Source organism: Rhincodon typus, chromosome 3, assembly GCF_021869965.1.
Source record: "Rhincodon typus isolate 14 chromosome 3, sRhiTyp1.1, whole genome shotgun sequence".
NCBI classification, from domain to species: domain Eukaryota; kingdom Metazoa; phylum Chordata; class Chondrichthyes; order Orectolobiformes; family Rhincodontidae; genus Rhincodon; species Rhincodon typus.
The window spans coordinates 11,277,135-11,303,490 of NC_063334.1; the positions used below are offsets into that span (position 1 = coordinate 11,277,135).

At 40.0% G+C, this 26,356-nt stretch overlaps 1 protein-coding gene across 1 annotated transcript in view; it reads right to left on the reverse strand.

The window, feature by feature from the left end:
- cbwd (COBW domain containing) overlaps positions 1 to 26,356 on the reverse strand; it is a 71,982-nt gene that overhangs the window by 25,139 nt on the left and 20,487 nt on the right. Inside the window, 7 exon segments of the mRNA XM_048595010.1 lie at positions 3,106 to 3,150; positions 7,144 to 7,230; positions 7,582 to 7,628; positions 18,588 to 18,625; positions 20,477 to 20,536; positions 21,841 to 21,870; positions 23,544 to 23,578. Coding sequence (XP_048450967.1) covers positions 3,106 to 3,150; positions 7,144 to 7,230; positions 7,582 to 7,628; positions 18,588 to 18,625; positions 20,477 to 20,536; positions 21,841 to 21,870; positions 23,544 to 23,578 — 342 coding nt within the window.

The window sequence follows — 26,356 nt, forward strand, 5'->3', positions numbered from 1 at the left end:
GTGCCTCTAGATGGCGCAGTCTACCACAAGCAGCACATAAAACCGACTAAATTCTGCACCTTGAAGTATAAGCGCACCCAGGGTCATCAATTCCAGTGGGGGTATTCTTGGAGATTTCATCACATGAAACCCAATGAAACACACTTTCCACATCGCCAATATTATTCCAACACAAGTTAAAATGTTCAAAGAAAATCACAATGGAAAAGAAGCTTTGTGTGTTTCTGGATTACTTAAGTAATCAGATTATTCTTCAAACTCTAAAGACTAGAGGACAATTCTGGAGGATTAGCAGCTCTCAGTGTAGCTAGTGTCAGCATCGGCTGAAGGAGGTCTGGTGTACACATCCCCCATGCTCTTGGTCTCAGGGTTACAAAAAAAGGTAGCGTTCCCTAATCGTACAAACCATGGAGTTGCCCATTTTATAAGGAGCGGAGGATCATCCAAGTGGATTTGTGCCTTTCCAGTTTAATGGAAACACTGTAAAGTGGTTCACACTGAAATGAATATGCTTCGAGATGCAGTTTGTTTCTTTGTAAGCAAATGAGCAGCCAAATTGTGCACATGAAGGCCACACAATATCAAAAGGAGTGATCTATTCACCGAATTCAGTGAGCTTTTGAGTGATGAATGTTGCTTGTGTATCCAGAGGTTACTGCTCTTCTCCAGATAGTAATAAAAGCATATTTTATCCTGGACACAGTGATACCATGCCTTATACAAAGTTTCATGGTCGAGAATTTCCTAGGTCATTCGAAACCCTATTTCCCATCCTAAACAGACAAAGAGGTTCAGATCTCAAAACTTCCTGGATGACAGCCTCCTGTTTGGGAACAGCAGCGACCAATGTAGCCAGCAGCATCAGTGAACAGGAAGGCCCATTCCCTTTTTCAACAGTTAGTGCCAGATTCTGTATATTAAAAGTCCTGAAGCCACTTTGACAGGTACTGTGAAAGGCATGCAAGTGTTGGGGTAGTATGGGTCGTGGTTACGGTGAGATGAGTGCTTAGGATAGATAGGTTTAGGTGGGGCAGGTAGTCTCAGGTGTGGAGGAATAGAGGAGTGGTTTGAAGTAGTGGGGATGGAGAGGTGGCTCAGTTTAATGTTAGCCAGGAATTAGAGTAGATTTTTAATCTTCTAACGCTTCCTGGGTAACTGTAAAGCTTACATGAGTCAGACTGCCCTAATACCTCTGATTCTAATGAAGTTTCTTCAGAAAGAGTTCCAGACATTGGGTAATTGTCCCAAGGAAATTTTGACTTCTGGGAATTCCCACAAAGTTAGGTACATCAGCATTTTCACATGGAATACAACACCAATTACCCTACAGAAACAAACGTCTGTCCATTGGAATATCTACACTGGTGTTAATTGTTTTACATTTAAATTCTGAACAAAATATCCTAGCCATATATCTGATCCTGTTTTGCCTTTTCTGTACCTGCAATAAACATGACATACAAATGAACAGAGACAACAAGGTGCAGGGCTGGATGAACACAGCAGGCCCAGCAGCATCATAGGAGCAGAGAGGCTGACGTTTCGGGCCTAGACCCTTCATCAGAAAAGGGGGAGGGGAAGGGGGTTTTGAAATAAATAGGGAGAGAGTGGGAGGCGGATAGAAGAGGGATAGAGGAGAGGATAGGTGGAGAAGAAACAAACAGGTCGAAGAGGCGGGGATGGGGCCAGGAAAGGTGAGTGTAGGTAGGGAGTTAGGAAGGGGATAGGTCAGTCCAGGGAGGACGGACAGGTCAAGGGGGCGGGATGAGGTTGGTTGGTAGGAGATGGAGGTGCGGCTTGAGGTGGGAGGAGGGGATAGGTGGGAGGAAGAACAGGTTAGGGAGGCAGGGACGAGTTGGACTGGTTTTGGGATGCGGTGGGGGGAGGGGAGATTTTGAAACTTGTGAAATCCACATTGATACCATTGGGCTGCAGGGTTCCCAAGCGGAATATGAGTTGCTGTTCCTACTATCTCTGATACAAATGAATAGGTTTATTCCCTGCCTGCAGAACTCCATGCCTAGACAGGCACTACACAGTTATCCAATGCTAATCAACACACAGTTTATTTTACATATTTATCTACACAGTAATATTTCTGGCAAATCACATCTTGGGTCAGTAGATGACCTCACATTGTTGAAAATAATGAAACATGTGATCTGTAACTTTTGGACAAGGTTTCTTCTGGACTCAAACTCTGGTCCCTTGTCCATTTCTCCTACTGGTAACTGGCCAAGGTTAACCAAGTTGCTCACAACTATGGCATCATATTTGGCCCAGAGACGAGATTCTGGCCACATATACACACTATGATAGCCAGTAATATCACTCAGCTTCACCATGCCTCAACCCATCAGTTTCTAAAAGCCTCATCCACGCCTTTATCATCTCTAGACTTCACTATTTCAACACAATCTTGGCTAACCTCTCATGTTTTATATTGTATAAATTTGAAAACCATCTACAATTCTTTTTGCTTATTATAAATGTTAGTATAAATCATAGCAACATTATGTGATACAAGTCAAAGATCATAGAGTCATACAGCATGGAAACAGATCCTTCCGTCCAACCAGTCCATGCCGAACATAGTCCCAAACTAAACTAGTCCCACCTGCCTGCTCCTGGTCCATATCCCTTCAAACCTTTCCTATTCATGCATTTATCCAAATGTCTTTTAAACATTGTAATTGTACCCACATCCACCACTTCCTCAAAGGTCATTCTACACGTGAACCACCTTCTCCGTGTAAAACATTTACCCCTCCTCTCTCCTTTCACTTTAAAAATGTGCCCCCTAGTCTTGAAATCCCCATCTGAGGGAAAAGACAACTACCAATAACTCCATCCATATCCCTCATTATTTTATAAACTTCTATAAGGTCACCTCTCAATCTCATACACTCCAGTAGAGAAAGCCCCAGTTTATCCAGCCTTTCTTTATAACTCAAACCTTCCATACCGAGAATGAATCCTGATTTTAGACATTTTGGTTGAAGGTGCAACAAAATCAATTTGAAATTAAATTTTACTTTGACAAGTACTGAGGGCAAATTGCAAATACTTGAGTTCCATGTACCTGGAAAAAGACAATTTTCTCACCTTGATCTTTGTGTTTCAATTAACTTCGCAAGTCCATTGATTGACCTGAAATATAAATGCTCAGGTTATGATACTCTGCAACCATGATGATATTAAGCAGGAAAAATATAAATCAAAACATTCTGGATGTTTTTGTTGTCTCCAAAACACTAGGGAAACTGGACCTTAATTGATATCAGTTTGAGGAGCATCACCCTCCTGTCAGGAAACAGTAGAGACCAGTCTAGCCAGTAAAGTTGATGAGCATGAAGCAATGTTTTCCTTTTCAGCGGTTAGTGATATATTTTGTAGATTAAATGACTTGAAGCCAGTTTGATAATCAAAATAAAGCTATCTTTCCAAATCACTTTTAATTTGGTACCACACACCTGATCTTTCTTTCATGGTCAAAGCAGGATTGTTGTAGTAAATGCTATGATGGAATATTAGTGAGGACAATTCAGAGGCTTGTGCTCTGTCACGGTGGTACAAATTAATTTTTTTCCAACGGTAAATAACTTTCCCCATTTCCTTTTCTGGTGCAGTTTCCATCTTACATGTCATTTGTCTTTTCTTCTTTGCTCATACGTCTGTGTTGGCTGATGCAATCACAAGAACAGCTGTCACCACCAAAAACTATTTAAGGGATGCTTTTTTTTTTAAAAAAAAAGGCCAAAAGATTGAGCTTCAACCCACAATCTTGACAGTGAATGTGTTTTTATGCAAGTGACACAATTCAAAACCTTGCAAGCACAAATAGCACACAAAAGGAACAGGTAATTGAAGTGTTTGAGGCTGGATAGTGATTCATCTGGTTTTATTTCACACAGTTTGGCTTTCAACCTCTGTCCCAGAGTAAGATGCTCCAATATCCTGTGTTTTGAATAAATGTAAATCTTCCTTTTCTTTGTACTATTATTATTACAGACTGTGAGCTGGGTGTGTTGTACTTGGAACAGTTGTGTGGTGGAGTTTTCAGAATGTAAAAGGAGATACGCAGATTTTGTACATAGCCCTTCCTACTGGCTTAGAAGGGTATTATTTTCCTGAATGAGGTTTGAATTAGGAAATGTACAACTAGACAGAGAGTAACGACTTAAAGCCACTTCAACCTGTGCAAACCTATGCTTTTAAAAAGGATTTGGAACTCATTTAGGATGATTCTGAAACTGTACATAAACTGTGACATCCCCTTGAAAAGGTCTTCTTTTTGGACACAATCATATTGGTGCTTATTGGTACTCTACATTCTCCTCTTGTATTCAAATCACTGGGTTTAAATCTCGTGGAACTGTCAATTTTTCCCCTGGTAGGCACTCCACTAACCAGTGATGGAAAACTGTACATGTTTAATCTAAAGAGGCCAAACATATATTTCATGAAGGTGAGACGAAACAAGATGCACACAGTAAATTGGAGACCCTGAGATGTTGATATAGGCAGTTCTTAAACTCATAATAAATGCTGGCTTGTGTAGAGGTTCGCAGCATGGGGCAAACAGTGAATAGTATTCCCAAGCTCTGTCTGTTGGGAGCAAATAATTGCAGTCACATCATTACATAGTAGAGAATTTACACCAAATCCATTTTGTACCTGATTGGAAAGGAGAAAAGCTAAATTCTTCACATGGAAAGTATTAAACATTGTGGCTTCTATGGACAGAGAAATACAATTTTCACCCTTCAACAGCTCTTCCCTCCTCAGAAAGAAATCTAACTTACAATTGTAACTGAATTAGCACATGTCTAATCCTTTGAAAAAACTCTGCTAAGTATCAGAGTGATTTAACTTCCATCTTATACTTACTGCTATGCCTGAATTTTGACTTCAAGTTTGTTCCCTGAATAAACAAAGCAAACAAACTAAACTGTTAATTGATTTATTCACTAAAAATGACATGTGAGATTCAGGTTCATGTATATTTGTGGGTAGATTAGTTTTTAATAAATTTGCATTACTTCTCTCTATGGACTTGTTCACCTTTCCTAAATTACACCATGGTCTTAATAGAAGCAGTGCACTGGCTATAAAGCAGTTGGGCCTGAGATCATGAAAAGCACCATATGAATGTAAGCATTTTCCTTCATAGGCTGCAAAACAGTATTGCACTACAGAACGTTGTTACTTTAAATTCATTTGTGGGATGTGGGCATCGCTGGCTGGCCAGCATTTATTGCCCACCCCTAGTTGCCCTTGAGAAGGTGGTGGTGAGCTACCTTCTTGAATCGCTGCAGTCCACCAGCTGTAGGTTGATTCACAATGCTATTAGTGACGGAATTCCAGGATTTTGACCCAGTGACAGTGAAGGAACGCCAATATATTTCCAAGTCAGGATGGTGAGTGGCTTGGAGGGGAACTTGGACGGGGTGGTGTTCCCATATTTCTGATGCCTTTGTCCTTCTAGATGGAAGTGGTCAAAGGTTTGAAAGGTGCTGTCTGAGGATCTTTGGTGAACTTCAGCAGAGTATCTTGTAGATAGTACACACTGCTGCTACTGAGCGTCAGTGGTGGGGGGAGTGGATGCTTGCAGATGTGATGCCAATCAAGCGGGCTGCTTTGTCCTGGATAGAGTCAACCTTCTTGAGTGTTGTTGGGGCTGCACTCATCCAGGCAAGTGGGGAGTATTCCATCACACTCCTGACTTGTGCCTTGTAGATGGTGGACAGACTCTGGGGATTCAGGAGGTGGGTTACTCACTGCAATATTCAGAGTTTCTGACTTGCTGTTGTAGTCACTGTGTTTACGTGGTAAGTTCAGTTGAGTTTCTGGTCAATGATAACCCCCAGGATGTTGATAGTGGGGGATTCAGTGATGGTAACACCATTGAATGTCAAGGGGTGGTGGTTAGATTGTCTCTAGAGCACAAGTCTTCAGTACTATTGCCAGAATGTTGTCAGGGCCCGTAGCCTTTGCAGTATCCAGTGTCTCCAACCGTTTTTTGATGCCATGTGGAGTGAATCGAATTGGCTGAAGACTGGTATCTGTAATGCTGGGCACCACTGGAGGAGGCCGAGACGGATCATCCACTCGGCATTTCTGACTGAAGATTGCTACGAATGCTTCAGCCTTACCTTTTGCACTGATGTGCTGGGCTCTTCCATCATTGAGGATGGGGATATTTGTGGATCCTCCTCCTCCAGTGAGTTGTTTAATTGTCCACCACCATTCATGACTGGATGTGGCAGGACTGCAGAGCTTAGATATGATCCATTGGTTGTGGGATTGCTTAGCTCTGTCTATCACTTGCTGCTTTCGCTGTTTCGCATACACGTAGTCCTGTATGATGGTTTCACCAGGTTGACACCTCATCTTCAGGTATGCCTGGTGCTGCTCCTGGCATGCCCTCCTGCACTCTCCATTGAACCAGGGTTGATCCCCTGGCTTGATGGTAATGGTTGAATGGTCTGGAAGGTGGATATCTAATTACGAAGTGTAAAAAAAAAATAAATTTTTTTGAAAATTTAAGATAAATGGAGAGGAAAATTTGGACAGGGTCCTTAATGGTTTCCAATCCATCGTGACTCATTTTGAAGCATTATTAGCAAAGATGACAAGATAAACAAAGATTTGCATGGAATAGTAGTCTAAAAAAATTACTATGTGTGACAAGTGCAACTTTGGCAAGAATGAACCAGAAACTGCGGTAGTTCATTCTCATTAGCCAGAAAAGATATGCCTCCCTATCAACTGGATTAAAAAGGTGAAACAGCCTAGAAGCAGGGAAAAAAAATATCAATGCACTGCAAGTGACATCTCACATTACTTTCATATACTTCAACACATTTGGTGGCAAAAAAACATTTTGTTGATATCATGCTTCAATTCAGATTTTAAGAGAGTTATTCTTATAATAAAACAGAGAATTATGGATACTGGGGATCAGAAACAAAAACAGAAATTGCTGGCAAAATTCAGCAGGTCAGGCAGTATCTGTGAGGAGAAAGCAGAGTTAACATCGAGTCTGATCATGCTTCATTAGAGTCTGGTGCTTTGTTAGCCAAAAGCATATTCAAAATTTCCGTGCCTGATACTAAATATGATCATAATGTCCTTCATTACCTTACAGCAGTTTTCAAATCTTCCAGCTCCTCTTGTTGAACCAGGTCAGTTTTGTTAATAATAATAAGGTCACCAAGAGCAATCTGTCTAAATACAACAACATGATACAGGTCAATCAACTCCAAAAAGATTTAGGAGAGTAAACATAATCAATGAAGTCCACTGATGTACATGGATTTACAGAATATTCCGTTGGCAGGAATTATATCTGGTGTGAGAAATAGATGAAAAATAAGCTACCATTAATAAATTGTTGAAATATTTTATGTATGATACTATATAAAATGTTTTCACTGGCAATCTTTTAGCAAATTAAAATTAAATATATTGCCAGCATACCATGCTTTCTTAAAACAGCTTTACAATATGTAGTCTTTATAAAAATAATTTTGGTCTAGGTGTCCAAAATGCGGTTATTTGAGAAAGAAAATAAAATACCTGGCTGCTTCATTAACCAGGCCTTCAGGTTTCTCTTCTGACAGATGCTGTAGGAATGCAAAGTAACTTGGTAAATTCGATGTGCAGATGGCATTGACCAACTTTTCTTCATTATAGGGAACAATTATCAGTAAGATAATGTACCTTCAGTGACTTTTCCAATAAACCTGGCTGTTGTGGTGCAGTGGTAGTGTCCTTAGCTCTGAACCAGGAGATCTGGGTTCAAGTCACACCTGCTTCAAAGGTGTGGAAGAAAATCTCTGAACAGTTTGTTTAGAAAATATCTATAAATCGGTCGAATGAGTCCTCCTGCACCACTTAATTTCCTCTTGATGATTTTGATTGGGGTCTGGAAGTAGGCTACTTAACTGCACTTTCAACTGAGCAGGGAAATCACAGAATCACAATCGTTATGGTGCAGAAGAGGTCATTTGGCCCATCTTATCTTCCTCAGTTCTCTGATCATTTTGACTTACTGCCAATCTCCTGCTTTTTCCCCCATTTCCTTGCACATTAGATGATTATTTAAATAGAAACAATGACCTCTTGAATACCTCAATCGAACCTGTCTCTAGGCAGTGTATTGCTTATCTTAACTACTCATTGTATCAAAAAAGTCAGATTTTCCTCTTCTATTAAATCTCTATTCTCAATCTTCTTATGAATGGGAACAGTTTCCACAAACCATTCTGTCCAGAACCCTCATGATGTTGAAAACTTCTCTCAAATCTCCTTTGGCTTTCTCCTCTCCTGGAGGATAGTCCCAACCTCTCCAATGTATCCTTATGACTGAAGTTTCTCATGCCTGAAACCATTCTTATAAACCTCTGACATGTGATCCATCTCAAATGCTCCACTGCGTGGGACCCAAATATTTCATCAATACTCCATGTGAAGTTTAACTAATGCCGTATATAAGTTCAGCATAACTTCCATGCTCTTGTACTCTATACCCTTATTAATGAAGCCCAGAATACAGTATACATTATTAGCAGCTCTCTCTACCGATCCTGTCACTTTTAATGACCTGTGCTCTACTTCTGCAGCTCCTTTAGAATCGTACACCATCTAACCACATCCTTTGCACTGAGATATATCGTCTCACACTTATGCACATTAAACTTCAATTGGCACCTGTCCACCAATCCACTAATTTGTCAATTTCCTCCTGAAGCTCTACACAGTCGTCCTCCAAGTATGCAATGCTCTCAGTTTTTGTATCATCTGCAAACTTTGAAAATGTCCTATGCATACAAAGATCTGTACATATATCAGAAAAAGCAAGGGTCCTAATACCAATTCCTAGGAAACTCCATGACTAGCCTTACTCCATTCTGAAAGATACATATTGGTCATTGCTTGCTGTTTCTTGTCTGTCAGCTAATTTTGCAGCCAGGTTGCTGAAGGGTTCTTGTAGCACAGTGGTAGCGTCCCTACCTCTGGGTGACAAGGCCTGGGTTCAAGATCCACCTGCTCCAAAGGTGTACAGTCAGCTGTACAGCATGGAAACAGATCCTTCAATCCAACTCGTCCATGCCAACCAGATATCCTAAATTAATCTACTCCCATTTACCACTATTTGACCCATATCCCTTTAAACCCTTCCTATTCCAATACCCATCCAGATGCCTTTAAGATGTTGTAATTGTACCCAACTCCACCATTTCCTCTGGCAGCTCCTTCCATACACACACCACCCTCTGCGTGAAAAAGTTGCCCCTTAGGTTCCTCTTAAACCTTTCCCCTCACCTTAAACCTATGCTCTCTAGTTTTGGACTCCCTTACCCTGATAAAAAGACCTGAACTATTCACTCTATCCATGCTCCTCATGATTTTATAAACCTCTATAAGGTCACCCCTCAGCCTCTGATGCTCCAGGGAAAAAAAGCCCCAGCCTATTCAGCCTCTCTCTATTACTCAAACCCTCCAGTCCCAGCAACATCCTTGTAAATCTTTTCTGCATCCTCTCAAGTTTAACAACATCCTTCCTATAGAAGGCCGTCTAGAATTGTATGCAGTATTCTAAAAGTGCCCTCACCAACATTCTGTAGAGCCACAACATGACATCCCACCTTCTATACTCAAAGTTCTGACCAACAAAGGCAAGCACGCCAAACACCTTCTTCACTATCCTGTCTACCTGCAATTCCACTTTCAAGGAACTATGCACCTACACCCCTAGGTCTCCTTGTTTAGCCACACTCCCCACGGTCCTACCATTAACTGTATAATTCCTGCCAACTCTGGACAAGTTGTTTTGAAAATATCTGTATCCAGCTTGGTACTGCCCCTTTCATTCCATGAACTATGGCAAAAGCATAAAATCAATGAAAGGGTGAGGGCTTTAACCCACCATTGAATGAAAGGAAATAGGCTCAAACTCTCAATTCTTCCCATTCTGAGTTTCGGAGTGAGTCTCTCTGAAAAGCAATGCTTTAGGCAAGATCCTTCATCATAATGTGTATGGTCAGGGAAAGAACCTCTAACCATAGCAGTTCTGAGGAAGGGTCACATTCAAAAAGATTAACACATCCTTCTCTTTCAAAAGCTGATTAAATGCTATAATTAGACCTTGGCTAATGCTACTTCCCCCACCCAGGATTCAACTTCTCTTTTGTTTATCTATCTGCACTGTTACATTTTTGTTTTCAGTCATTCAGCTGCAAGGAGGCACAAGACGATACCATGAGCTTTCCCAAAGAAGTGGGAAAGATAATTTCAGGTGAGGGCCCACAGAATGGTTCCAAAGTTCCTAACTGCAATTTATTAAGCAAGCTTGGGCCTGGAACAATTCTTATCTAACCTTTTATGTCCTGACTACTTTAGTAACATGCTTCATTATGAAAGAAGGAAGGGAATAGGCAAAATAGATATGGTTATTTACAAAGAAACTTGGAAGCCTTTCCAGTAAAGATCCAAATCATAATATGGAAAAAGAAGTCAGTTGTTAACCCTTTGCATGATTCCGAATAAAATAAAACTAAACTAAATTAATTTTAAAAAAATGAACACAAAGACTTATCACCACTTCTGGAACAAGAACAAACTCCATTATAGAGAAGGATCTACAATAGAACATAGAACAGTACAGCACCCTGCAGGCCCTTCGGCCCACAATGTTGAGCCAACCTATTATCCTACTAAGATCAAACTAGCCTGCATACCCTACATTATACTATCATCCATGTGCCTATCCAAATTAAATGTTTCTAACGTATCAGACAATCTCCTGCATCTTAAGTGAACTACCTCAGCAGTGCCACTGTAGTGATGTGTCAAACCAGGAGAACATTTATTCAACATGCAAAACAAAAAGGAAAACAAACAGAAAGTGTGCTCCCATGTCCTTGCAGTTATTTTCACAGATATTAGCCAATATGGAGGACAATTAAGGATCGCCAATAAATGCTGATCTTGCCAAAGACAAAGACAATCACGTGCTAAGAACAAGTAACAAAAAAGTTTAAAAAAAAGCCTTATTATGTCATTTGAATTTTTGACCAAAGGTGATACTTGGGATTAGAAGTTCTGAAAAAGGCGGCAAGGTAAAAAGTTGGAAAAATAATTATTTCCTTCCCATTTAGAATGAAAATAGGTATGTTTATAAAATGAATATGCCGCACAAAACTGTAGAATCTTTGAGAAAAGCGACCATAACTCAGTCACGACTTCGTCACAAATGAATTTCTAGAATATTTTAATTTACCTTCTACATGTACATGTAAAATTATAACCGAGGTCACAAAATCTAAGTCATTCAAGCAAGACACCGAGATTGTATTGCAAAAAAACTTTTCGTACAGAAAAACAGACAATTTAGCCCAACAAGTTCCTGCTGGTAATGCAGCTCCCACTAATATAGAGTGAGTTAGAAGCAAAATGATCAAACAGCTATACTCCTTCAGTGACAAAAATTTCTCTGACTGGGGGCCGATGGAAACAGGCACTTGCTAATGATCGAAGAAGGCATGAAAAAGCCACTGCAGATTCAAAGTAATAAATTTACAAAAGAATTAAACTGGAAGATTAACAAAAATTGTGATGCAACACCCATGTCAAAGGTGCTGTCCAACAGCAGTTTTATTTCAGGGTGGATATATTTAGTTTGATAACTAAATAAAAAGAAAACTTGAGAATGAAGGATACCTGCAGAAGTTGTAAGCTTGTAGAATCGGGTTACTTATTTGATTTTCAAATTATCTAACCAACAAAGAAGGAAATTATAAATTGCTCACATTAGGCTAGCATATTTTGCTAATCTTGCTAGCAAGCACTTGCCAAACTACAAAGCTAGAAAGTTTCCCCAGTCATTTGGCCCTTGAATTTAACCTCACTGACTTTCTCTTATGTTGCAATTCTAGTGGTAATTCAATTCAAGACTATTTCCACTTAAATAATCAAAGTCAACTTGTACAATATCAATACAGAAAATAAAAAAAAAAACACCTTTCCCTGACCTTCTTTATATAAATTCTTTGTTCATTAATTCTTTCCAATTGAATGTTGCCAAGATTTTAAAGCCAAATTACAGAAGAACTGTTGCTCTGGCCTAAATGCCAGGCCCTTGGAGTCAAAAAGCTGTCATTTGCACTTGTCCAATCATTTGTCTGTGATTAGGAAATTAATATTTTAGATCACTAGGTGACAATCCCATTTCCGTGATAGGCCCTGATTTCAATTATCATTTCAGTTTCAATTTAACTGGCTGAGCACACAACAGCTCTCCCAGCTTCAGCTGTGATGGGTGTAGTCTGTGAAGCATGACACATTCCAATTGCTACCTATTTACCGAGATGTCATCACTTGTAGTGACATCAAAACTCTTTAAACGCTAAGTAACTGGCAGAGGTCAAGCATCAGGAGTTAGAGAGGTGGACAAGTTGCCAAATTTTCATTCCTAACTGAGAAGAAAACAAAAGCTCAGATATTTCAAGTCATAATTGAAATGCAGCAGCTTTCTCTAAGTCTGTCAACTTGTCATTTTTTCAACCTGGATTCTGCATTTTAAGAAATAATTTCATCTAGTCTACATATGTATTTAACAATTGCTTTTCAAATCAATAAAGCAACTGTCAATGCAGCTTTGAAAATATTTATTCTATAAAAAGATGTGACAGTATAGTCACCAATCAAAACCGGCCTCCAGATCATTTCAGTACATTTAACTGAATTGAAATAGATACGTTCACAGTGCAGTGTTTAACCAAAGGCTCAAAAAGACAAAAGTTCTTATGGGATGGGAACTGGAATGTGAATAGCAACACTGTCAAATATTCTGATTTCTTTCTCCCTACCTCTCCACTCCCAAATCTTATTTCCTTCAATGTGTTTACTCTCAAAAGTGCTATCTCACAAGAAGAGGCCTCTGCTTCACCCAACTGGACTTCCTTGATCTGCCGTACCTTCAGGGATCAAAAATGGAATCAAGGGCTCATTTTCACTCTCCACACCTGCCAGTTATTAGTTTCCTCTGTGGCCTGTTTGTTGATCTTATGATCAACGTGTAGACCATGTAGCTTAGTGCAATAGCCAACAAATAGGCTGAAGGAGTGGACGGCGGTGATGACGAGAGAGACAAGATGGGTGGATCAGGCAAGGTGGGGAAGGGAGTTCAAGGAAGGAAGGAAGGAAGGAAGGAAGGCGAGAGCAAACTTGAGAACAAGAGGAAAAAAGAACTTCAGAAGTATGACTGCTGATCCTGTCAAAGTAACTCAGCAGAGAAAAAAGGGGAATAACCACAGCAAAGAATAGTGAAACAACAAAACAGTTTTACAAAGCTATGATTATGCAGCTAAAACCGTCCTCATATACCATCCACCCACAGGACACATTGGCGAAATAATGTGCATGTCCAAAAAAAAAAAAAAAGAAACTTTAATAGAAGACAAAAGAACAAAATCCATCTTGTTTATCTTCAGTTAACCAAGCAGTTGTGTGGCATAATGATAAACAATGGCCTGCACCTTATTACATTTTAAAAGGGAATCTAATTTTCCAAGACAGAGTTTTATATCCCCATCAGTGAGAGAGGGCTGCCAGTGCGGAATGCAGCTTAATCCCTGTGAAACCAGTCAGGGATGTGCTTACAGGCCATGCAGTGACCATCTCTCAGCACTCAGACACACAATGAATGATAGGTGCAGCCGTGGAGCAGTTACCAGGAAAGTATCAATGGCATTATCTCACATTCCTCAAGAGATGCTGTTGGACAATTGAACATAAGAACATGTGAGGCGAACATATGATCGAGATACTCTCTACCTTTTAAAGGCAGCTAAAAAGGAACTAACCAGAAATATGAATGCTACAAAGAAGGCAGTTAAACAAAAAGTGGAAGAGCAGCCTCAAAACAGGCCCAGAAGTGCACTCAAAGAGAGAGAGAGACAATGTTTCCAGGAGACCCTCTGAAGGGAATGGCAGCAGAGTGCAAGGAATGTAAATGCTCAGAGTCCAGAGTGTATTTGGGACAGTTTCTTATGACAATAAGATTAGGAAACCTAGCAGGGAGCACGTAATTTTGGACTTCATAAAGTGCAATGAGAGCGATTAATTAAATACCTCATTGTAAAGAATCATCTATGTATTCGTGATCATGCTGAGAAAAAAATTTCATGTTCAGTTTGAGCACAAGTAATATAAATCCATAATTAGTGTCTTAAATAGAGGAAATTACAAATGGTGCGAAGACAGAATTGGCTAAAGTGGACTCAGTAAATAGGTAAAAGGAACAACAATACAGAAGCAATGGCAGATATTTAAAAAGATATTTCATAACACTCAACAAACAGATATTGCATTGAGAAAGAAAAACTCTAAACAGAAAGATGGTTGACAGTAGCTGATGAGAAAGTATGGTATTGAACTGAGAGAAAAGTGAACAATACTGTGAAGATTATTGGTCACTCAGATGGCTGGGAACATTTAAGAAACTAGTAAAAGGATGACTGAAAATAATAAAGAGGCTGAAATTAAGTAAGAGAGAAGAAAAATAAGCAACATAAAAGCAGTAAAAGAAAATCTCTACAAGTACATAACAAGTAAAAGAGCAGCTAAAGTAGCTCTTTGGTCCTTGAGAAGGTGAGGCTGGGGAGTCACTAATGGGAATTGTGGGAATGGTAAAGGGTTCAAAACAAGTATTCTGTCCCTGTCTTCACAGTGGAAGGGATCAACATTATTATTGTCAAATTTACTAAATGTTACAAATACAGATAGGAAAGCAGATTGTGACAAAGATACAATGAGTCCATGTAGTGATATGGATAGGTTAAGTGAGTGGGCAAAAAAATTGACAGACGGATTATAATGTGGGAAAATGTGAGGATGTCCACTTTGCACAAACAGAAAGGCAGAATATTATTTCAATAGAGAGACTGCAGAATGTTGCAGTACAAAAGAACCTGGGTGTCATGTACACACATAAGAAAAGTTAGCATATAGTATAGAAAGCAATTAGAAAGGCAAATTGAGTTTTCCTTGGCTGTGGAGGGGATAACTAAGTATTGCTATAACCGTGCAGGATGTTGGTGAAACAACTCCTAGATTCATCATCTAGATATGTTCTCACAAGTAGCAACAAGGGAAATTTATCTGGGAGAGAAATTAGGGGACACGATCAGTCATGATCTCATCCTCATCTCATGTAATCTCTCCTTCTTTCAAACAGACAGCATTTTACTACTTTTTGTCTTCTGATTTCATCCAAGTGGGATAGAAGTGAGGTGATATGACAGACAATGCTGTTAAAGGAAGGTGGAGGGATTTAGGAACAAGAGATGTTGAGTGAGGGGATTTGATGTTTGATGACTGCTACTGTTTCTGAAGCAACTGCTAAGCGCTGGGGCAAAGCCTAGGTACAGCACTGTCTGAAAAACAGAGACCTGTGACCGTGCCTGCAAGAATTTGCAAATGTTTTTGAATAATTGAAGCCAAAAGGAGTTTTTGCCATTATGGAAATTTCTATACGGTGAGGCCTGAAAGCTAGAAGCAAGTGTATTACAAAAAGAAAGCCAGAATTCAAAACAGAATAGGGTAACAGGAGTGAGACAGTCACACAAGTGGCCTTCATTAAATATATCAGATATTGTTATAGATTTTAAAGCTTGCCATAAAGGTGCAAGTTCATGAAGCTAGAAAGGATAGTAGAACTAGCAATTATTGTATAAACTCTTTCTGCCAGCCTTATATACCCAAAGACACTGAAGATACTATTTTGACTCTTTGAAGGAATGTCACATTGTATGTACATGCTAGGGATTTTATGTTAATTAAAATCTATCCATCATATAAAGGATAATATCAGAAGTGGTGATCATGAAACTACCTGAGTATAATAAAAACACATCTGCTTCAGAAACGTCCCTCAGGAAAGACAGCCTGACATCCCTATCCAGTCCAACCCACATATGTCTCCAGATCCAAAGCACGAGACTTCAAAGGAGATTTCCATCCCATTTATTCTGTGACTGGACTTTTATTGTTTTGTGGTGGATATGCCAAAGCTGTTCCTGTCCTATCCACATGAGTGGTTATTCACAATCTGATGATTGTGTGATATTTCTAAAGATTAGTTAGACCATGACACACTCTGGCCAATTTTGATGAGAAATTCTGATAACTGTTCAAAAACCAAGTCTTTCCACCAAAAAGGAACAAGCATTTTAACTGTGAGGATTCATCTAAATGCCTCTGGTTGTCTTCCCACATTTTCTGGAGAGTTGTAAACTGCTGGGAGTTTGTGATGGAAAAGTTGGGGGAGTGGGGAATGGCACAGTTGGGTGAAGACTGCAAATGGCAAGAAGATTGAGAGGCGAGGAGAGACATGGATCTGGATTCACATGTAGGCCAGACCAGGGTGAGAATGGCAACTTCACTCCCTAAAAGGACATTTGTGAACCAGATGGGGTTTTTATGACGATCGACAATGGATTCATGGTCATCATTTGACCCCTTAATCCCAGATTCTTTATTGAATTCAAATTCCACTGTCCACCATGGCAGTATTTGAACCCAAGCCGCTTGAACATTAACCAAGTATCTGTACTAATAGTCTCGCGATAATACAACTAGGCCATTGGCTCCCTGTGACGTGCAATAGTTAGTGATTTGGATGTGATAGTATTTTCATATCCCTGGTGCTTCCCTTCTTCTGTGTTGGAGGTTGTGGGTTTGAGGCACTGTCAACAAAGGGCTCTTCAAATTCCTGAAACCAAACTAGAGCTTATGTTGACATATTCATTGGTTGTGCAGAGGAAGAATAAGAGAAGCATTCAATTCATCAATCCCTCCTTAAATATATGGTTCAACTCCACATTTCCTGTTTATTATCATAAAGGTGTTAAAGTTTCTCTAGAATTTAGAAGGTTTAGGGATGATCTCATCGACACCTTCAAGATATTAACTGGAAAAAATAAAGGTAGATAACTCGAACATCATTTCCACTGGTTGGGGATTCTAGAATTAGGGGACACACAGAATTAGGGCCAAACCCTTCAGAAGTGATGTTAGGAAGCACTTCTACACACCAAGTGGTAGAATTTGGATCTCTCTTCCACAAACAGTGGATGCTGGATTAGTTGTTAATTTTAAATCTGCCATACATAATTTTTTGTTAAACATAGGTATTAGGGGATCCGAGTCAAGTAGATGGAGTTAGGCTACAGATCAGCCATGATCTTAATGAATTGTGGAGCAGTCTCGAGGGGCTGCATGGCCTACTCCTGTTCCTATGTTTAATGGGGGGGCTGCCTTATGAAGAGAGATTGGTTCAACTGGGCCAGTAATTATGAGAGTTTAGCAGAATGAGAGGAGATCTGAATGAAGCGAATACAATTCTAACAGGGTTAGACTAACTAGAGGGAGAGAGGAAGTTTTCTCTGGTTGGGTCACAGTCTCAGGATATGGAGTAGACCATTTAAGACTGAGATGAGGAAATATTTCTTTATCCGGGATGGTGGAACCTGTGGAATTCACAGAAGCTTTGGAAGCCAGATCACCGAGTACATTCAAGATACTGGTATCTTTTCAGATATTGAAGGCATCAGGGCATATAGAGAGAATGCAGGTAGAGGATCATGATTAGAATAGAGTCGTAGAGATATACAGCATTGAAACAGACCCTTTTGTCCAACTCATCCATGCTGACCAGATATCCAAAATTAATCTAGTCCCATTTGTCAGCATTTGGCTCACGTTCCTCTAAACCCTTCCTATTCATATACCCATCCAGATGCCTTTTAAATGTTGTCACTGTACCAGTCCCCATCATTTCCTAAGGCAGCTCATTCCACACATGCACCGCCTTCTGCATGAAAAAGTTGCCCCTTAGGTCCGTTGTATATCTTTCTCCTCTCACCTTAAATCTATGTCCTCTCTCCCACCCCGGGAAAAAGACCTTGTGTATTTACCCTACACATACCCCTCATGATTTTGTAAACCTGTATAAAGGTCACCCCTCAGCCTCTGACGCTCCAGGGAAAATAGCCCCAGCCTATTCAGCCTCTCCCTATAACTCAAACCCTCCAACCGTGGCAACATCCTTGTAAATCTTTTCTGAACCCTTTCAAGTTTCAGAACACCGTTCCTAATAGCAGGAAGAGTAGAATTGAACACCGTATTCTAAAAGTGGCCTCACCAATGTCCTGTACAGCTGCAACATGACCTCCCAACTATTATACAACAGGCTCAAAGAGCTGGATAACCTATTCCTGCTCCTTTTTAATGTTTCTATGTCTCACAAGCTATACTCTGCTTGAGATCAGCTAATGCAGCTTAGACCAGTAATAAAATATTGAACCTTCGTCAATTTAATCGAAAGAGCGCCTTTTGTTATGAGCTATAAGTTAGATTTTCCTATCAGCAGAGAAACAATATTTTGGAAACATTGAGTTATACACTGATATGTCGGCGATCTTTGAACACAAAGAAACAACAGTTTGGAGCAAAATAGATATGGTTTTTAATTTCGCAGTGCCCGAAAAGTTCACATTATTTTTTTAAAAAATCATTACCTGCATTCCATATTTTGCATCAACAACAGAAATAATACCTATAAAAAAGGTATGGAAGAAATATTTTAATTATTTTCATGCCAGGATTTGGTGATCAATTGTGTAAGAGGAAACTTTCAGGAGTATAACCTCTGAACTACTTTCAAATAGCATTACTTTCCAGTCCCCCTTTCTCCCATATGATAACAGGAACAATGTTTGCTTTATAGTCAAAATACTTTGAACAATGCAGTGCAACAGGAATGGGCCAATGGTCGTGGCCGCATATATGTGAAAATTACTACTTTTGCTCAAATAATATCACTAGCAGAATTATCTGTAGAACACTTTAACATTTAAAAAAGTAGCATCATGAATATTGTTTGAAATAGGCAAGTCAGTGATTATGCTCAGAGCTTTGTAAACAAGTTCTAATGTCTTAGTAGGTTAACAATGAATTACAGAATGGCAATCAAGAGTGTGCATGGAAATGATTTCAATATCATTACATGTCAATGCATTTCCGAGAGCACAGTAGTGGCACTTTCGATTCTATATCAGGAACGTGAGCAAGTGTACTCAGCTGACACCATCCTGCAGTACCAAAGGAGCGTCGTTTTGTCACAGGTACCATGTTCCAGATGAAACAACAATGCAAAAATCCCAGAACAGTCAACCAAGAAAACGGGAGTCTTTTTCTCTTGGTATCTTATCCAATACTTATCTCTTAATCAACGATACTAAAATAAACTATCACTCATCCGTCTTGTTGCTGTTCACATGACAATCAGTTGCTGCATTTGATGTGCAATGGTTGGTGACTTGGATATGATAGTATCATGCTGCCTCTGTCCTACTGTGTTGGAGGTGGTGGGTTTGAAATGCTATCAAATAAATTTTTGTGCATTTTTGCAATGCATTCTGTGGAGAGTACATATAGCAGACATGCGTATTAGGGTGGCAGCTGTTTAAAGGTGAAGGATGGGCTGCCATCAGGGTGATTCCCCTATGGTGCTTACTTTTCAGTGCTATCACAGTTGTATTTATCCAGGCAAGTAGAGAATATTCTATTGCACTGTTGACTTGTGCCTCACAACAACCTCTTCTGTTTCCTTTACCTTCTCTAAATAGTCAGATTACAAGGACGCAAGTGATTTTCTTTGCCCCATACTCAGTTTTGTTCCCTGGTTACCAACTCCATCCCTTTCCTTATGAGCGGTCTGAGATTTAATAACTAACTGACGCTAATCCTATTATCACTCCTGCACAGGATGTAGGCATCCCTGGCTCGGCCAGAATTTATTGCCCATCCCTAATTGCCTAGAGGGCAACTAAGAGTCATTGCTGTGGGTCTGGAGTCACACGTAGGCCAGACCAGGTAAGGATGGCAGCTTCTTTTTCTAAAGAATATTAGTGAATATGATGGGTTTTTCCAACAATGGTTTCATGGTTATCACTCAACTGTCCATTACTGAATCCAAATTTAACCATCTGCCATGACAGGATTTGAGCTTAGGTCCCCAGAATATTAGCCGAGTTTCTGGATTAATAGTCAGTAATAATACCACTATGCCATTGCATATATGTTAAAATCACTTTCTTCCTCAAATAATATCACTAAAAACACTGCAATATTAAAAAACAATTAGCATCATGAATATTGTTTAAGATAGGCAAATCAATGATAATGCTCAGAGCTTTAGAAATCCATTCTAATGTCTCTGTAGGTTGACAATGAATTACAGAATAGCAATCAACAGAATGTTCATGGAATGGACTCAGTCTCCTTATAAAAGGATTAAACCACTAAATTATTGAAGCCTTTTTCAGCCTTTCCGATTCATGTTGAAACTTCAGAATATTTCAGTTTTGTTACAATAAATGGATACAGAAATCATTTACAATCCTACCATCAAGATAAACGTCACTCCCTAATTCTGCATCAACCCAAAACATGGCGGAAACAGCACCTGTGGGGAAAAAGAAGGGGCCTGATGATGACGACATAAAGTTATTACTTCTTTAATTATAAAAATGCAGCTGCATTGCAATGAGATGGTTCCAGAAAAGATCAATGATTATTTTACTTCTTTTCACCTCACTTCTCATTTTGAATATTATTCTATTTCTGCTCATGCAGTTCAACCAATGAATTTAAAAGGCACACAAGTTCCATAGTTCTTTAAATCTTCTTTCTCCAAGACATAAATACCACATTCCCTTTACAGAACAGGGATCACTTCACAAAGCTCTGCTGCCTGCAAAAATGACCCAACTTGTGCAGAGGTTGGAAAGTGAGTGAAAGAGAAAAGCAAGACAATCCCATCCGTGCTTAGTGTTAGAAAGACACCACATTGATCATTTTACAATTGTTAAACAATCAACTGTTCCCCTTCCAAAACTGAAATCCTCTGCACCAGAAGCAGCACAGCCCTGTAAACATTATCGCCAATAATGTACAAAGACATAATTACCTTTGGGAGGAATACAGAAAACTGAAGACCCATATTCAGATGATCCCAGATATGGAGGAATCATCTTCTGAGCAAAGGGTAAACAGCTTTTCACTCTGCTCACTGTTGTTTAGAAGAATAAGAGATATCTCATTGATAGATATTGGTTTCTTAAGAGGCTTGACAGGATAAATGCTGAGGAGGATATTTACCTTCTTGAGAGAATCTTTGGACCGGACGGCATAGTCTCAGAATAAAGGGGCATTGATTTAAAACAGACATGGGGAGGAATTTCTTCTTGCAAGTCTTTGGAACTCCTTGCATAGAGAGCTGTGGGATAGAGTACTTCTGTATATTTAAGGTTGGGATAGATAGATTCTGCACCAGTCAGAAATTGAAGAGTTACAGGGCAAACGTAGGAAAGTGGGCATGAGGAACATCAGCTCAATCATGATCCTATTGAATGGCAGAGAAGACTTGGACAATAAACAAGGGCAGGACTTGTACAATTAAAAGTAGGGCTTCGGTAGTGTTGTAGAACAGAGAAACCTAGGGGTTCAGGTACACAATTCTTTGAAGTTTGCATCACAGGTAGACAGGGTTTTAAGAAGGCATTTAGCACGTTTGCTTTCATTGCTCAGATCTTTGAGTATAGGAGTTGGGACATCACCTTGATGTTATACAGGACATTGGTGAGGCCTCTTTTGGAGTACTGTGTCTGTTTCTGATCACCCTGTTATAGGAAGGATATTAGTAAACTGGGGAGGATTCAGAAAAGATTTACTAGAATGTTGCGGGAATGAGAGGTTTGAGTTATAAGCCGAAGCTGGCTAGGCCAGGACTTGTTTTCACTGGATCATAGGAGTTGAAGGGTGACCTTATAGAGGTTCTTAAACTCACGAGGGGTATAGATAAAGTGAATGGCAGGTGTCTTTTCCCTATGAGGGGGGATTTCAAGACGAGGGGCATATATTTAAAGGCGAGAAAGATTTAAAAAGGACATGAAGGGCAACTTTTGTTTTACACAAAGAGTGTCTCATGTGTGAAATGAACTGAGAGAGGACAGTTACAATGTTTAAAAGACATTTGGATAAATAATGAATAAGAAATGTTTGGAGGGATATGGGCCAAGTGCAGGCAGGTGGGACTAGTTTAGTTTGGGATTGTGGTCAGCATGTGGACTGGTTGGACCGAAGGGTTTCCGTGCTGTATAGCTTGATGGCTGTGACTCCAAGTGTAAACACCTTTCACACAGTTTAACAAATGTTTTGAGAACAATTAATAAAATTCTATTCTCTTCATACTAATGTTTACCTCTTACAATTGTCTTTGAAACATCTGCTTGAAGCTTCAGTTGACAGAGTCCCTTTGAAAATAAATATTACCCTGCCTTATATACAGAACCTCCATACAGCAATCCAAAACAAAAAAAGAGTGGATTTAAGTTATCAGTATTTTGGACACAGACTTCAGAACGGTCAGCCATGTTTAGGACCAGAATACAGCAGGAATCGTTTCTTAAACACATTCATTTTAATAATTCTTTTTAAACTCAATGATGTGCTCCATACTGGCAAGCATGCTTCTGTTTGAAATCACAGATTTTCATCTCAGTATTCAAAATAGTGAAGAGGTTTCTCAAACTAAGCGGTGAAACTTGGACCTCCATTGTTTTGCTCACAGCTAACAGCCGGAAAATAAAATCGAAGGATTCAAGGTCAACATTACTTGCAAAAGACGTTGTGACAAGTTTCCACACACACACACACACCTCCCCAAACTGAAATGAGAAAGTGACGCAATGTATTAAAAAAGCTCTCTTACTGTGTGTCAGGAAATAAAAAGTGAAGACTTTTGGATTATAAAATTAAATGGACTACACAAAGTCTGAAGGAATTATACAGCTTTCAAAAAAAAAAAAAGTCATTAAAAATCACAATTTTCTGACATGTCCTGAGGTGACAGCTGTTGGTAAACCACAAATGATAAAAAAAGTATTTTTGTTTTTTGAAGAATAATGACATGCCTGGCTGACAAAATGAAATACTTGAGGGAAATAAAACACTGATAACTGAACTCATTTTTTCAATGTCCAAACCTTTCTACCTGAACTGACAAGATACTGGCCTGCCATATCATTCCCTGTTGGCAGTGGAAGATCTGTCAGTTTTTCACAATGCTTGCTCATCCGAGATGGAATATAACCCAAAAACTCTAATGACTACCTGATCTGTATTGATTTATTTCCCCAAGCTTAATAGTTTTTCTACTTTGTGAAATGGAATTGGTAAGCTACAACATTCAAATCAATGCCCTTTACTTCAACAGAATGTACCATAGCACGGCAATTACTCTCAGAATTCTTTTCTTGCCAAGTTCTCCGTAAGGAATTACCAAGGTGGCAATGAAAATCTCAAAATACACTTTTGATTTAAAAACAAACCAGGCTTTTGCTTTACTAGAATGAATAACCATCCTCTGTGCGTGCTAAAACTGTGCTAAAAATAACTTCTTCTGAATTCACAGATTATAGGCCTAATTTTTTAATATCTCTCCATTCTCCAAGAGTGAAAGGTTCTAGTTTCAGGCTATTAGGGAGGTTGGCATCAGTGTGGGATGAAATACAAACATTAAGCTTTGAAAAATTGGATATGTTTCCTCATTACAGCCGTTTCCTGTCAGAATTGAAACACCGTATTGGTTATGCCTTCCAGAAGAAGTTTACTGTCCAATCTGATAGCTATTAAGTGTTATCCAATGGGGCTGCAGATCCAAGGTGCAGAGATCCTGTGACTCTTGGCATCCTTGTGAAGATCGCTGTCTCTCAGACAGCAGCTCCCAGGAGTCACCCTCAGAGTACTACAGCTACATACAGTGGTTAGCACTGCCCAGGTGCCTGGGAGCATCAGCTGGAGATGTCACCATCTCAGGGAAACAGTCATGAGGAGTCAAGGCAGGGCCTACCCAAGCAGGGTTCCAGCCCATACAATGCCTGCCACAGTACATCAACCAAGTGTATAGCCACAAGGCAGCATTAAACCCTTGTGTTTTTCCCAAACAGTGAGTGCGATCTCAATGACAACCTCTCCACTCTTGTCAATCTGCCCAATCACCATGCCCACCAACTCTGGCACTCTAACAGTTCTCTCTGAAACCTGAGTTGTGCAGTGCAAGGGGGCAATACCTATCTCTGGAAGCACTGACTGCAGGGCTACAACAAGAAAACGACTGGCAGAGTCAGGACTGAACAGAACAGAAAGCATGCTACCAAGAACAAGAATTTCTTGCCTCCAAATTAAAGAAATCCTTTGTGTAGGATGCACCAGTACCTTTCTCTTTTCGTTTTACTTTGGGGTTTGATCATATTTCTGCTAAGGAAGCGGTCAGTCAAATGTCTGAACTTCACTCGAGTGATGTTTCCTGGCAAAGTTCTATCCAATGAAGGTGGACTGTTGCGGTGTCGTTTAGTAAAGGCGGGGTGAAGAGGTTAAGCTCAGGTGCTGCAAAGAAATACAACAGAAGCTATATGCTGATGCCTCAAGTGACAGGATTGCCTGCAAAAACAGGCTGTGCATCTTGAAAATAGCAGCCATTCCCTCTCACATCAACAGCTGTGTGTGTGCGTGATGACACCCATGAGAATCCAGTTATCCCTCAGAAATCTCTCAATCTATGCTGCTTGGCGATGATGACAAAGAGAACAAATTTAGCCGCTCTATGAAAGACAGGGTCTGACACCTTAGCGTACATGACCATCAGCTCTGAATGACATACATTGTCAGCTGGTGCCACTTTAATTATCAAGGAAAGAACATTTGCCTCAGGCAAACCATGGCTGGTGATAACATTCACGATTCACATCTTCCGAAAGCACAGCTTCTTGGACAGGTACCACATAACTGATACGCCACACTGCCTGCTTCACCTGACCACACTTTGTATTTTTGTTCTTTCACAGGATCTGGGCATTGCTTGCTAGGCCAGTATTTAGTGCCCATTCCTAATTGCCCTTGTGAAGATGAAGTTGCCTTCTTGTATGGCTGCAGTTCAGGGTGTGCCAATACCTCACAGTGCTGTGAGGGAGGGAAGTCCAGGATGATGGCCCAACGACAGTAGAGGAATGGCAATGCAGCTCCAAGTCACAAAACATTATGTAAGCTTTATACAGAGCATGTACAAGGTGGTGTTACCAGCTATCTGCTGTTCTTGTATGTGGTGATGGTCACAGGTTTGCGAGATGCTGTTGAAGGGGGCTTAGCGATTGAGCGTATCTTGTAAATGGTACATGCTGCAGTCACTGTGTGTTGACAGGTGGAGGGAGTGAATGTGAAAGGTAGTGCCTGGGCTTCCAATCAAGCAGGCTGCTTGACCCCAGGTAATTTTAAGTTTCATGAGGGGCAGCAGGAGTTGCCCTTAACCAGGTAATTGGGGAGTATTCCATCACACTCTTGACTTGTGCCTTGTAGATAGTGGACAAGCTTTGTGGAGTCAGGAGGTAATTTAAAGTGCAGTTCAGACTCTGTTCAATGGTAACTCTCAGGATCTTGATCATGGCTGAATTCATCAATGGTAGTGTCATTTAATGTCAGGGGGCAATGGTTAAAATCTCTTATTGGGAGATATTCATTGCCTGGTACTTGTGTGGTATCAATGTTGCCACTCATCAGACAAAGCTCTGATATTATTCGGAACTTGAAGCTTCTGAATATGGATTGCTTCAAGAATGATGATGAGCATTGTGCTATCAGCAAACATCTCCACTTCTGACCTCATAAATGGAGGGAAGATCACCGCTACAGCAACCTTTCCCTTACAATGGCATGGAGTATCCTGCCATAGGGACAGTCAGTTCCTGTCCAAAAACTTGACACGAGTGAGATTTAGAGGATTGAGGAAATTAAGGGTTCCAAATTATTTTTCTGGGAAGGAATCTAAGCTCTCCAGCAAACTGAAATCCAGGTGTCAGCATTTAAAGAGGAAAACATTTGAAAGCATGTAACTTCTGCCCAGTTCAGCTGACCAACTCCTGAGAACATTAGGGAGAGTTGCTGGGGTGATTTTCTTTGCCCATAAGTTACACCGGTTGTAAAAACAGTGCAAATCAGGATCTTTCTATATCCTTCACAACTACAGGTAAGCAAATATGATGTGAAGGGTTTAGACTGACATAAGATTGGCACTGTTAAAGTGATTAAACTAAAAATCACTCTGCACAATAACCTAAGCAGGATATTGTGATTTTTCCTCAATATTTTTCAGCACTGCAGTCAACTCACAACACATAGAACACAGAACATAGAACATAACAGCGCAGTACAGGCCCTTCGGCCCTCGATG